General features: G+C 42.7%; 1 protein-coding gene across 12 annotated transcripts in view; it reads right to left on the reverse strand.

The window, feature by feature from the left end:
* HNRNPA3 (heterogeneous nuclear ribonucleoprotein A3) overlaps positions 1-12,896 on the reverse strand; it is a 25,508-nt gene extending 12,612 nt beyond the window's left edge. For 6 of the 12 annotated variants that reach the window (XR_011048753.1, XR_011048754.1, XR_011048755.1 and 3 more), the window contains exons 1-12: positions 12,790-12,896; positions 8,690-8,801; positions 8,194-8,217; positions 4,136-4,258; positions 3,898-4,044; positions 3,605-3,815; positions 3,274-3,363; positions 3,105-3,212; positions 2,908-2,988; positions 1,226-1,369; positions 244-369; positions 86-157 (exon numbers count right to left, since the gene is read on the reverse strand). Coding sequence is in view for 8 of the 12 variants with exons in the window: in XM_068407394.1 (XP_068263495.1) it covers positions 105-157; positions 244-369; positions 1,226-1,369; positions 2,908-2,988; positions 3,105-3,212; positions 3,274-3,363; positions 3,605-3,815; positions 3,898-4,044; positions 4,136-4,258; positions 8,194-8,217; positions 8,690-8,755 (1,173 nt within the window). In the remaining 4 variants the exon portion in view is untranslated. Of the gene's footprint in view, positions 1-85; positions 158-243; positions 370-1,225; positions 1,370-2,907; positions 2,989-3,104; positions 3,213-3,273; positions 3,364-3,604; positions 3,816-3,897; positions 4,045-4,135; positions 4,259-8,193; positions 8,218-8,689; positions 8,802-10,930; positions 10,951-12,425; positions 12,518-12,789 lie in introns of those variants that run through there. The other 6 variants (XM_068407395.1, XM_068407396.1, XM_068407392.1 and 3 more) reach the window with 6 other exon arrangements.
* Between the last annotated feature and the right edge of the window lie 761 nt (positions 12,897-13,657).

Below are 13,657 nucleotides of genomic sequence, written 5' to 3' on the forward strand. Positions count from 1 at the left end.
TGTTGAATACAGGATAAGAAAATTATTACTCTCAGTGAACAGTTGCACATTATTAATCATCATTATAAATATGCATTACACCTACCCTTTTTCTGGTAGCATTTTTAGAATCTTCTACCTCCATAGCCCCCACTTCCACTTCCAGATCCATAACCACCTACAAAAAACAGGGTGAATATTCAAATACAAGAATAACAAGAAATTTTAACCCCAAAAATATTTTCTGTACAAAATCATATTTACCACCATAGGGACTGCCTGAACTTCTGCCACCAAAGCTGCCACCACCTTTCATGGGACCATAGTTAGACTGCTGTTGTCCACTGTAATTGCCAAAATCATTGTAGTTTCCACTTCCACCATAATTACCTGAAACAAATACAAATTTATAAAGTCACTTTTGTTCAACACTTAGGATGTGAAGCTTCCCAAATTATGATGTCCAATGTAAATGTAAATTGTAATAGTTTAAAACAATTTAAAATAGAACTGCAAGCATTTTGCATTCTACCTCACAAGGCACAAATGACAGAAGACCCTTAGCATTTTGAAGATTAGAAACTGGTATTTCATTGAAGATAAACACCACATGACACTAGAAAACGTATACAGATTTGAGTAGGCAATTTGAAGTTAACACAATAGGCCAAATTTAAGGCCTCCAAACTCAGAAAAGCACGTGAGCTTCATGGTCATTCTTCCACTACCCAACACTCTGCATGCAAGACAATAATGTAAACTACATACCATTTATTTGCTCCAAAAAGTGACAGAACTGTAACAGGCATGCTGCATATACACATCAGAGGGTATGATAAAAGTATGCAGCAGATTTTGCAACTTAACTCCCCAAACTTGGGGCAAACAATTAAAAAGCTTATATAAATTTAGATTTATAGTCCTCACAAAGGAGGACATGACCTACATGATGTGAACTGGTATCTGATGGCAACAGCGTACTTCAAATGGTCAAAAGCTTCAAATTTCTCCTACTCTACCTCCACACACAGATTTATAGCTGCTGCTTTTTGAAAAATATGTTCCAGGCAAAACAATGTTGTATAGTATTATCAAAACTGATCCAGATGGAACAGAACTTTCCTTATGTAACACAGCATTCTACATTACAACCTAATTCTACAACTCATTTTATGCAGTATCATACTTCAGGTGTTGTACAACTCGGACCTGCCTAAAAAATGTCTAATTAAAGCTGGCATCTTACCACCACCGAAATTTCCTCCTTCATTGTAGCCATCATATCCTCCTCCACCTCCATATCCACCGCCTGGGTTTCCATACCCTGGTCCTCCACCACCACCATAGCCTCCTCTGCTGCCATAGCCAGGACCACCTCCATAGTTGCCACCTTTGAATAAAAGAGTCAAACTAAACCCACCAAAGCTAAATATTGATAAGAAAAGGCCCATTTAAAAAAACAAACAAACAAAAACAACAACAAAAACACATAATAAAAACGTCCCACAATGTTTTCCCTGTATTATATTCATTGCGGTTGCATCATTTATCTAAACAATTTAACCCAACCAAAAAAAAACCACATTAGTTTATGTATACCCTTGAAGCATGATACTTGGAAGTTCATTGTGGCTCACAGAAAATACACAGACATGCTGCTACCACCACCACCACACACTACATGTAATAACTGCCTCTTTACACAAATGGCTTTGTCAGTACTGTGTATCATCCTCTTTATTCCTCTGAACTGAAATGACTCAGTAGACAAAGCTCTCAAAAGAATTCTCGTTTACAGTTTTTACCTAGACGTATGGCTTTCTTTACATGTATCACAGAATCACAGAATGTTAGGGATTGGAAGGGACCTCGAAAGATCATCTAGTCCAATCCCCCTGCCGGAGCAGGATTACCTAGACCATATCACACAGGAACGCGTCCAGGCGGGTTTTGAATGTCTCCAGAGAAGGAGACTCCACAACCTCTCTGGGCAGCCTGTTCCAGTGTTCAGTCACCCTCACCGTAAAGAAGTTTTTCCTCATATTTATGCGGAACCTCCTGTGTTCCAGCTTGCACCCATTGCCCCTTGTCCTGTCAAGGGATGTCACTGAGAAGAGCCTGGCTCCATCCTCATGACACTTCCCCTTTACATATTTATAAACATTAATGAGGTCACCCCTCAGTCTCCTCTTCTCTAAGCTAAAGAGACCCAGCTCCCTCAGCCTCTCCTCATAAGGGAGATGTTCCGCTCCCTTAATCATCTACGTGGCTTCGTACATCCAAGCTACTGGACATTCTTTTTTTCTAATCACAGAAAGCATATCTGAAAGACTTAGTATTCCAGATGCTGATCCAATCTCTGACATTTTGATGGAGTAGTTCGAAACTGGGAAACAGAATTTAACATTACTACATATATCTGCTTATAGAATCAGGACATACGTAACTACTACATGCTATTTCCCTCACATCCATCCCCACCCCGCCGAATGCTACTTCCACAGCCATTTGGTAATTTCCACAGTTCTCTTCAGATGCATTCTGGACACTCATCCAGACTTCATCATGAAAAGGATACTACTGAGCCATGAAAAGTCTTACAGTTGATTGAAAAGATTTCTGGTATGTTAGTCGTCACTGCTTTATTCAGTTTTAGTCACCTCAACTGACACCAGAATCTTCATTTAGTTCTCAATAATCATAAACAGCCGCTGCATGACCTCATGACATGAGATTTTTAAACGGTAAATATAGAGTAGTATTTTTCTTCCACCCATCATTTTGTGGGAAAACCAAAAAACCTTCAACTCTTCACAGATTTACAATGTAGAAAACATTATCACCAAAGTAGACGTGGTTTCCAAGGTGAAGGCAAGACTTACAGCTGGTTATAATGTTGGGGAAAATAAAAGTGAACAACACACTTACCATCACCAAATCCATTGTATCCGTCACCACCCCCAAAGCTTCCTCTGCTCCCACCACCGCCACCACCACCCCCATAGCCTCCTGGAACACAAAACAGATGAGAATGTTTTCCTGATCACACGTATTAAGTGTTTAAGCCAACTGACGCAGGAAATAAAACAGAAATCACATTCTGTACGAACATTCCAGTCATTTACCTCTTCCACCAAAGTTTCCTCCTCGGCCAAAGTTCCCTCCACCGCCTCCAAAGTTTCCACGACCCATGAAGCTGCCTGAGCCACCCCCACGACCTACAAAATATTTAACTTAAATTACATTAATTGAAAACTAGTTACATAAAATAACCATGCACAACTCTAAACTCACCTCTCTGAGAGCTAGCAGTTTGCATCTCTTGTTTTGAGAGCGCTTTTTTCACTTCACAGTTATGTCCATTTATAGTATGGTATTTCTGAACTAGAGAAAATTGTGAATAGGAAAGAGAAAATCAAATCCCCGAAAGCAATATGCTGTAAAACTCATAGAAAGCTACTGTAAGGCACGACCACACTTTTAAAAGGAACATTAAACCTACCCCATTTCTTACAATAGTCAAGCAGTTGATTATGCCAACGTGTTACATTCCACACACTGCTGTGCTGACATCTAATGTTACACTTTTATCGCGTAAGTCATTTCTCACTGAAGAGTTACATACCAACAATTTTATCAACTGTATCATGATCATCAAAAGTTACAAAAGCGAAGCCTCTTTTCTTTCCGCTTTGCCTGTCTTCCATGACTTCTATGGTTTCAATCTTGCCATATTTTTCAAAGTACTCCCTTAAATTATATTCTTCTGTATCTTCTTTAATTCCACCAACAAATATTTTCTTTACTGTGAGATGTGCCCCAGGCTTTACAGAATCCTACAACACCAAAAATGACATTCAGAGTTTTACATTTTTAGGTAAAGATTAGGAAATAAGGTTAACTGAAACACTAACTTACCTCCCTTGAAACTGCTCTCTTTGGTTCAACCACGCGTCCATCAACCTTATGCGGTCGAGCACTCATGGCAGCATCCACCTCCTCCACACAAGAGTAAGTCACAAAGCCGAAGCCTCTGGAACGTTTTGTTTGCGGGTCTCTCATCACCTGCAAAAACATAGGGGGTACTGTGCATTCCTGTATTAGATTAAGTACCTATATCCTTCTAAAAGCACAAGCTAATATTTTGACACTTTACCACACAGTCCGTGAGTGTGCCCCATTTTTCAAAGTGCTCTCTCAAGCTATCATCTGTTGTTTCAAAGCTCAGACCTCCAATGAACAGCTTTCTCAACTGCTCTGGCTCCTTTGGCTCATGGCCCTACAAAATCAAAAATCAAAAACATATTTTGAATACAAACTACAGAGTTAAAATTTCACAGAATTACTAAAAATTATCTGTGGACATTATAACTACAAATAGGTGGAACACATTTACATAAAAACAATGACTTCTAATGGGTTCAGACAGCAGCATAGTAAACAATGAGGTGGGACTGTAATTAAAACACTAACTAACAACTTAAGAGAGCTCAAATGCAAACAACAGTAAAGAGATTTCAATAGGCTAAATAATTTGGTTGCTCCCCACCCCTGCGGAAGTGCATTCATTTTATGCCTATCTTATGTTCGAATTGTGTACTGCTCTGTAGGGATTAACAATGAGGCACTGCCAGGTAAAGGGAAAGTCTAACGCTTTAAGAAGCATAATCATGAGGAACTATAACAAAATTTAAGAACACAGTGTACAAGAAAAAGAGGTTACTGTCCAAATTGAGTGTCTAGTCTTTTGGGATATCCATTTTGAAAGGTTACTTTTATGCATTTTGAATAAATTTATCAATTCTTAATTCCTTAAAATTGTACAGTTTGTACTCAAATAATTTTGTAAGTTAAGTGCATGCAAGCAAGAAAGTAGAAGTACTTTCTTGTGTGGGTTTCAGTGTTATGGGAAATACCTCTTAAATGTGAATCAACATGGACTTATGTCTTACAAATAAAATGTCTTGAATAATGACTAATCAATGATCAGTAGTGGGTACAACTACTGGAACACGACTGGTACCTTAACACGCATTGTAAAACAAACTTAAGTTTAATTGACGCTCTTGACAGTATCACCTATATATGAGCAGCCACATTTTAAAACGTGCTCATTTTTCAGAGCCCAGTTTTCCCTAGCACGATTAAAGTGGGCTTATAAGTGCATTAGTGTTTCTGCTCTCTTTCAGTGTTGCCTGGGTTTTTTTTTAAGTTAGGCAGGGAATATCCCTGTACATTTGACAGGAGTTTATGAAAAAATATTTTACAACTTTCTCCCATCCACACGACAGAAAAGTCTTCTCAAAAGCAACCGGATTAAAATCTTATTTAGCAAGCTGGTACATTCATGCATGTAAAACACTCCACAACAAGGTGCTGGCCAGCTATGCTGCTGGCTTGCTATGCTGCACATGACTTCAATTCTGCAGCATGAACACGTAACAGGCTTCACTGTTTTTGCTGAAGTGGCTTAACCTAGACTAGATGCAGTATTAGCCTGAGAGATGAACTACATAAAACCAGCCACAGACTTCTACATGTAGATGTCTTGCTTCAAACCTGAAGGTGAAGTGCTTTAACCTCTGCCAGTTTAAATAAAGGGGGGGGGGGGCGGTGCTAAGGTTGATCAGAAAAGTGTACATCCCTTTCAGTGCAACACAACCACCCTATAGAGCAATGAACATTGTGAAGCAATGCATGCCAAAAGATAACTTCTGATTTATATACTGCTTTAGGAAACCATTGGTTTATAATGCTCAGGTTGTACCATAGGAAAAAATGCCTAGTATTACAAAAAGCTGGCTGGGAAGTAGATCCCTGCTCTTACACCTGCTAAACCTAGTGAGAAAGCCGCAGCATTCTTGGTAACAACTTTCTATTTAAGGCATTAAATTTGCTACTACAGGAACATTATATAAATGGTTGACAGTCAACGGTCCCGTGACTACAGAGTAAAGCTTCTTTTCTACAGTCTTCCAAGTGATCTGGACTACAGAAGTATAATAAAAAAAACCTCCGAACTATATGCAAACTTAAAATTTTACAGGGTAACACACCTACTGTATATAGAAACTGCTCCAGGTTAAGTGAAATATTGTTTTCTGTTACTAATTGCATTGTTTTTTTTTAATCTACTGACACTACTTTATTTTTAGCTGGGTTATGTTAAAGTTGGGAACATTAAGTGTTTCAAACTCTCCTATGCATATTAAAGGAAATTACTATGTGAAACTGTACAGTGTACACTTCTCCAAAACAAAAAACCTATATAAGGAAAAATGGGACTGACTTTTTACAATTCTCTGACACCCCTCAACGCGACAGGGCTTTCAGTTAGCAATCCACACTGCTTTTACCTTAAAAGAATGACCACAGAACTCTTCAGGTCACTCATGAAAGGAAAAGTGAAGTCCTTTTCTGCTTATTTTTATTACGTTCACATGAACTGCCATCCTCATATGGGAGGAAATTATCTTCAGGACACACCTATGTTATAAGAACTCTCCACAGGAATAAAAGGCACTATTTTCTCAGGGAATTAGTTGTTTTTTTCAGGCATTTTGTTCTCACTGGGGATAAGTATCTCTATGGTATTCAGAGTGCTGTCCTCTGTCACACAAGATGTTGTTTCTCAATCCTTCTGCTTCAAGTTAGTAATAACAGCAGTCTCTCCTGGGCACCAAACTTTGGACAACACATCTGTCCCTTCCTCCCTAGTGTAACTACCACACTGCTTCAACAAGACCAGCAGGCTCCCTCCCACTCAGCTGATACTGCGGGCCTCACGCCATTTTGCAGCGCTCCGGCCGGGGAGGGGGTGGGGTGCAGCAGTAAGAATGCCCAGCCTGCCTGCAGCTGGCAAGCAGCTTCGTTTCTCCCCTTAAGCAGCTTCAGGGACTTCCCAAACATATTAATAGGCCCTGAGGAGGCGGGGAACTTTCTTTCCAGCCTTGACTAGCGATTTCCTCCCTCGCGCCAAAGCTCTACGCAGCTCCGACCGCCTCCATTTTGTGAGCGATCTCAGCTCCTCCACTCTCAATATGGAGCCGGAGGGGCAGGGCCGCGCGCGCGCAGCACACCCGCCCGCCGGCCCCATCCCAGCGCCGCAGAGGCGCCATGGGCGCGCCCCGCCAGGCGGGCAGGAGGAGGCCGGCACTGCGGGGGGAAAGCTGGTTCCCTCTGCGCACCCTTTCTTGCGATCGAAATCGAACTACCGGTTCCTACGTCCTACCCAAAACCCCAGACGCCCGGCGCAGTCTAACCGTACCCCTTTCATAGGAGAGGAAATAAAAATGCAGCCAGCACCCCCCGGGATTCCCCTAACAATCCTCCCTCATCTTTGCAGAAATCCCCAGACCTTTTGACAATGCAGTGCAGATACGCACTGCCTGTATTCTGAGTCTGCTATAAACTCAACTTTCATATGGCAGGGGTTTTGAATAACCGGCCTTCTGGAGCTGCGGTACTTCTCTCCAAAGGCCCTGCGGTTCAGGCAGTCTCCCCGTGCCCGGTACCTCTGTGAACCCCCGCAGGCAGCCACACGACGCCTGGCAGCACTCCCATAAGGTGAGACTGCTCTGCCCGCCGGGCAGCCTAACCCCAGCCTGCCTCCTGAAACCCGAACGCCTACAGACAACTGCGGCCTCACCAACTTTCTCTGTGAAACATTTTCTCTAGACACTTAATAGCTTTCAAGTCCATTCCAGGGCAAGCTACTTTTGTTAACTACCGGAGCTTATTCTGTAGGCACTGAGCAACCTGAGTTACATTTTAGGTAGAATGTCGGACAGCAGCAACACAGTTGCAATGTTCCTTCCAGAAGGACTTTACACACCATACTTCAATACAAAATAACCACACGCTACCGGTTACATGCAACTCGGACAAGGTTTGTTCTTAATTCAGTGTACAGGCCCTCCCACATTGCAGTAATGTAGCATTCCAGAAAAAGTTGATTTGAACTAGCTAAAATATTCAGGCAACCTGGAAAAGTAATGTTAGAAAGCAAACAAATCAAAGTAAACAATCAGAAAATGTCTCAGTTATAAGCTACACAAGCATATTTAATACCCTCTTTGCTGATCTTAAAATTGAGTTTATTTTCTGAAGGGTGTCAAGACTTTTTATTCCCCCCTCCCATTTCCACACCCTGCCCCAAAGTAACTAGCTCCCATCCTCCCAGAACAGCCCCAACATCTCCTCTATACTACGCACCTTATTCAGTCTACGGTATTTCTGCTAGAAGCAAAAGAAAACAGTTATTTTTACTTAGTACAGCCTCACTTTCATTTGCAGTGACTATTAGGCAACCATTTTCATTAAAAAAACAAAAACAAAACAAAACCCTGTCTTCATTCCCACTAAAAACAGGACTTTGAAGATAGGAAGGAATCAAGTTCCTGCTGATACTCTGAGGATGCATGAATTTCTTAAAAAAATAATTACACCTTGCTTTAATCACAAACATACAGTTAATCAGTTTTGCTAGAACAGCAAACTAGAAAAGCAAAACTTCCCCACTATGCTTAACACCCCACCCCTTAAAAATTTAAGTAAAATACTGCAATTTAAAGTTACTCCGCTAATACGGGGATGGAGAAGGTAGGAAAAAAGCTATGAACTAACACATCAGATAGAAATGGTTATTTTTTTTTAATCTTTTCCCCTTAAAGCTACTTTTTTTTTCAATAAAAAAAGGCAATCCTCTCACCTGTGAGGATCGTCTTCCTTTCCTCTTGTAGTCTTCCACATCTCTCTCTTCCTTAAGAGCAGCCATTTTGGAAGGGTACTCTAACTCAGCCTTTCTTTTAGACCTAGGAAACCTAGAAAACAGGTTGGATAAGTCAGTACTTACCCGGGTTCCTGTGAAGCAGGGCCTTCTCTGGCTGCAACACACGGGTGTGGCTTTATAGGAGGAAATGGGAGAGGGGCAAAAGTAGAGAAAAAACTGGTCTTTAAAAGGGTAGAGTAAAAATCCTCAGCCTATTTTGCTCACAATTAAGAAGAGCTGCTATCCTAGTTAAGGTCTTTTTACAGCTGTTGGAATAACTAGCCACAACCTAAAGCTAAAATCTGTAGAAAACCACCTATGTTGATTACTGTCTTACATAACTATCGTGAATACAACTGGTACAGGGCAAGCAAATTCCACCTTCGATACCCAAACCCACTACATAAATGAGATTCTACTGCTCTAGATTTTAAACCCCAAAATATTTAACATTTTGCAAATATTGCTTATTAGAATTAATTTATGTGTAAGCTGTTGTAACCAGTGATCCAGCAGCCTACAAGACTGGAACACTAGAGGATGTGTTAAATGTTTTCTGTATTGAAAAATATTTCCCACTAACACCAATACAAGAATCCTTTACTGATTCTATTCTTGCAACATCAGAAATTTTAACACTTGATCCTCAGCAATCTGTAACACTAGCCATCTGCATTACTTTTGCTTCCAAGTGACATATTTGATTACTACCCTGTACTCTCTATCTGCCCAACTTTTCAAAATAAATGTTCAAAAAGTTATGCACATACCATTAAAAAAATCAAGTATTTCACAAGATAAGCTCAGTGAATGAATCCATATATAACCATTTGAACAGAAAAATCACACTCCCTTTAGCCTTTATTATTTCAAGTTTTCTGAGATCATTAACTTACTTTTCTTACTATATTGTATTAGTATCTTTGGCTACAATTCATCACTACTTTGGATGTGTCTTGGAACTTTTTTACAGTAGCCAACAATAGAATACTGTCAATGAAATACCATGCTTCTGTAAAACTGTACTTGTGCTGCATTAAAATCATTGATATTTACAAGATTTGGTGTATTTTTATGGGTTTTTTTGTTTGGGTTGTGGGTGTTTTTAACTTTTATTCCTGCAAATACTGCAAAGAGAAAGGCAGGCAGGTCTCTACTAATGACCAATATGTATTCAGAGTGGAAATTATTATTTAATATAATTCCATGTTAAAATCTAACTTCAAATTAAACTCAACTGTGAAATCATGAGTACCATGATTTAATGCATTAACAATTTTAAAGGTTTTATGAAGTAACATCAAAGTGTTTGTATTATCCTCAGTTCCTCTCCACTCAATGTTAAACCTGCTCTTGAAATACTTTAAATCAAACATCACTTTGACTTAGGAGGTATTAGGATACTAAGTGTTTCAACTGAGCTATTTAATTCCTTATGTCATACAGGGGAGGTATGAAACAAAGTAATAATTCAAGGGCTTTTACAAAAGCAGCTGTATGGCAAAATAAAACTTTGGGAATTGTTAGGGAGGAAAGGGATAAGCCTATTTAAATACTTTTTTTTAGGTGATTAAAAGTAGGCAATCCCTCTCTGCTTTTGTCACCCTGCTGCTTTCTCCAGTGAGGCTCCACACTGGCCAACATAAAGCTTTGAGGCATGGTCTCTGCCACGATGGCCCCTGAAGGCCACGATGGTCAAAAGAGACTAATCTCCTTGCTAATGCACACCATTAGATGAAATGAAACACAACCCTATTGCTACTTTGCCCCATAGAAAGTTGTTAAAAAGAGCTGTTAATACTAGCTTTTTTAATATTTAACATCAACAAAATACTCTATTCAACTCTAAATAAAAATATTCAGAACATTTTTATCAGCTGAGTTAAACTAGCATCGAAACAGTTGTATACTGCAACTTAACTACAGAGCTGAAAGGAGTCTCAGAACAAATCTGTTAGTTATAATGAGACGAAAGTCACTAGGAAATGCCTCGTTACTCAAAGGAACTTATAATTCTACTGTATCTCTTACAGAGACAAGAAGTAAGATAGTGGAGGCAAAACAGACATTCCCAAGGTGGAAGTTTACCTGTTCATTCAGGGAATACAATGGAGATGTATTGGTCTTTTTTGTAAATAGGTAAAGTTAGACCTAACGTGTATACAGTATATAGTGACAAACCTAAGACTTAAAGCAGCAAAACAATAGATTTTCAGCTCTAAGTGTGTTGCCAGTTTATTCGCAATGCCAATGGGAACGTCTGCTGGGAAAAAAATAAGAAGATATTAGCTTAATAACTTATGTGATGGGTTTCCAAACTTTACTGAAGTATGTTCAAAAGCTTTGAACTCATCTTCCTTCCCATTTGTCAAACTATTCAACAACCCTGGAGCAGCTAAAACAATTGCTTCCACAGAAAAGTTATTTTTAGCTGTTTTGCTAAGGGATTCAATTTCTTCTCTGCTTTTAATGTAGGAACAAAACTTTTGTGACCTGTTGGTTTTCTGTTCTCAATTCTCTAAGGTTTCAGCTTGCAATGAAGTGCATCAAGATAAAAAAAAACAAAACAAAACAAATAAAACCACAAAACAACAACCTGCACCATTTTTGCTCACCATACTTTACTTGAAATACTTGAGCAATAAAAACTAAGTTTTGAGGCGAGAGGAAAGAAAAGCAAGGGGGGATATCACGACAGTATTTTCCCTCCGGGTAGGGTGTGGATGATTGTCCCAGTGTGCATATGATCTCGACTTCATTCAAGTTGAGGACAATTTGAACCAAGGTTTGTGCAGGACTGTTTCTTCGTGTTGCCCACCAGGATCATGGCAGGACGCTACCGAATGCCATGACTCTTGTGCATGTGTGGCTGGGGGAGCAGAGAAAGGGAAATGGGAAATCCGAGAGCTCTGCACCATCCTTCCCCCAGCTCCCCAGGCAGCAAAAGCTCGCGCTGAAGGATATTAGGGAGGTGCTGCCACGTGTACCAGCATTCCTCAGCGAGAAGTAGGGTACTGCACTAAACGACCTTCATGCTTTAAAAATCTGTTCCCACGAAAATGAATGGGAAAAGAATATCCCTGGCACACTACTGCGGGTAGCTTACATGGCGGGCCACACTGCGAGGACAGAACAATGACACACACATGCGTGTGCAGGACTCGCTTCTCCCCACTCTTGCCCGAATACGCGCCTAAGCGTTCCGGTGTCCCCCAGAACAGCTGAGGAGGACCCTGCTACCCACAGCCCCGTCCCAAGCCGAGGGGCAGGCCTCACCCCCCACCCACGCACGCTCTGGAGCGCAGCGAAATGGCGGCCGCGGCCGCTGTGCCCGAGGCGGCGGAAGCGCAGCCTCTCCCGCATCCTCCTTCTTCCTGCCAGCGGCCGCCATTGCGGGCTAACGCGCTATGTCGCAGGGAAAAACGGGCCTGGAGCGCGGCAGAAACGCTACAAGGAGGCAGAGGCCGCTCCGGGGCGGCAGGAGGAACCGTGAGGGGTCCCGCGACGTGCCCCGCCGCGCCCAGCGCTACCCCTTCCCGCCCCGGGGCTCTGGCGGAGAGTTACAGCAGCTCTACTGCTGCGGGGCGAGGGGGACGGGAGGCCGTGCCACCTCCCCTCCCACCCTGCCGCAGCAGAACCCAGCGAGCCCCGCTCCCTCGGCGCGGCGGGCAGTTACCTCCATTTTGTGGCCAGACTCGCCTCCTGCGGTACCAATATGGAGCCGAGAGGACAGGGAGGGCGGGTCACGTGGCGGGAAGGCGGGCTCCTGGCACCGCGCGACAGAGCGCGAGGGGGAACGGAGGGCTGGCGGCCGCGCGCTGCCTCATGCACGCGCGGCGGCCGTTACCGCTTTCTTCTCAGCGCGCGCCACCCCTCCCTCGCTCCCTCCCTCCCGCCCGCCCGCCATGCCGCGAGCCCCGGGCCGCGCTCGGCAGAGCGGCCCCTTCCCCACCGAGAGAGCAGGAAAGGAGCGCAGCGAGGGCAGCCAGAGAGGGAAGGGGGACGAGGGAGTGAGAGGGGGAGAGAATATAAGGTATAACCGTGCCAGCGTTCAGTCAAGCGCCTTCCCGCCCTCGTCGGTCCCACGCCGGCAGCCCGCCTAGCACACTCACCGCCGCCCGCTGTGGGGGTGGCGGTGCCGGCGCGCAGCCGTGACTGGTGCGCACGGGCGGGCACCGCCTCTTCTCGCCACGTCAGGCCGCTTGCCGGCTTCCGCCCGCCGCCGCCCGCCCTCGCCTCCTGCCCGAGCGCAGGCCGCGGCTCGCAGGTCGGTGTCTCGTCTGCCTGCGGCCGTGAGGGCTGCTGTATAAAGGGGAGACATCGAAGTACCGGTCTTGAGGGAGGCTGCTGGGCAGACGGGTTAAAATACTTTGTAGGAAAGAAAACGAAAGGAAAAGAGGGAATGTGATACTTACAGAGGACTACTGCAGGGGTATCAGGGTATGCCGGAGGACCCCGGGACGTTCTAAAATAATTTGTCTCCACGTATTGTTTTTATCCTAAGGGCACTGCAAAAAGGCAACGAAAAGATTTGCTCTCTGGAGACTGTTTAGCACTCACCCTTTGAAAGTGAGGGTAGGTTAGTGTATTTCTGGTTGAATACCAAAGCACATCCAAGCAGTAAGTTTTACAAAATTCCTTACAGCTACTTAAGCAGAGGCGTTGCCTGTATCTTTTAATGGTGTTTCTAGTCATAAACTAGCATAGAGAGTTTAAAAGAAAGGGTCTTCTGCAAGAATTTTGTGTGGAATAAAGCACAGTTAAGCACATAAATAAGAAATTTTTCCTTATCTGGAAAATGTAATTAGGAAAAACACTATTATAAAAACCTACCCTTAAAGTTTATTTAGTGTTGGTTATCTCTATCCTCTCACAGTACCAGTAGCTATTTCAGTATGATGACCTAAC

The sequence above is a fragment of the Nyctibius grandis genome, chromosome 9, assembly GCF_013368605.1.
Source record: "Nyctibius grandis isolate bNycGra1 chromosome 9, bNycGra1.pri, whole genome shotgun sequence".
NCBI lineage: Eukaryota > Metazoa > Chordata > Aves > Nyctibiiformes > Nyctibiidae > Nyctibius > Nyctibius grandis.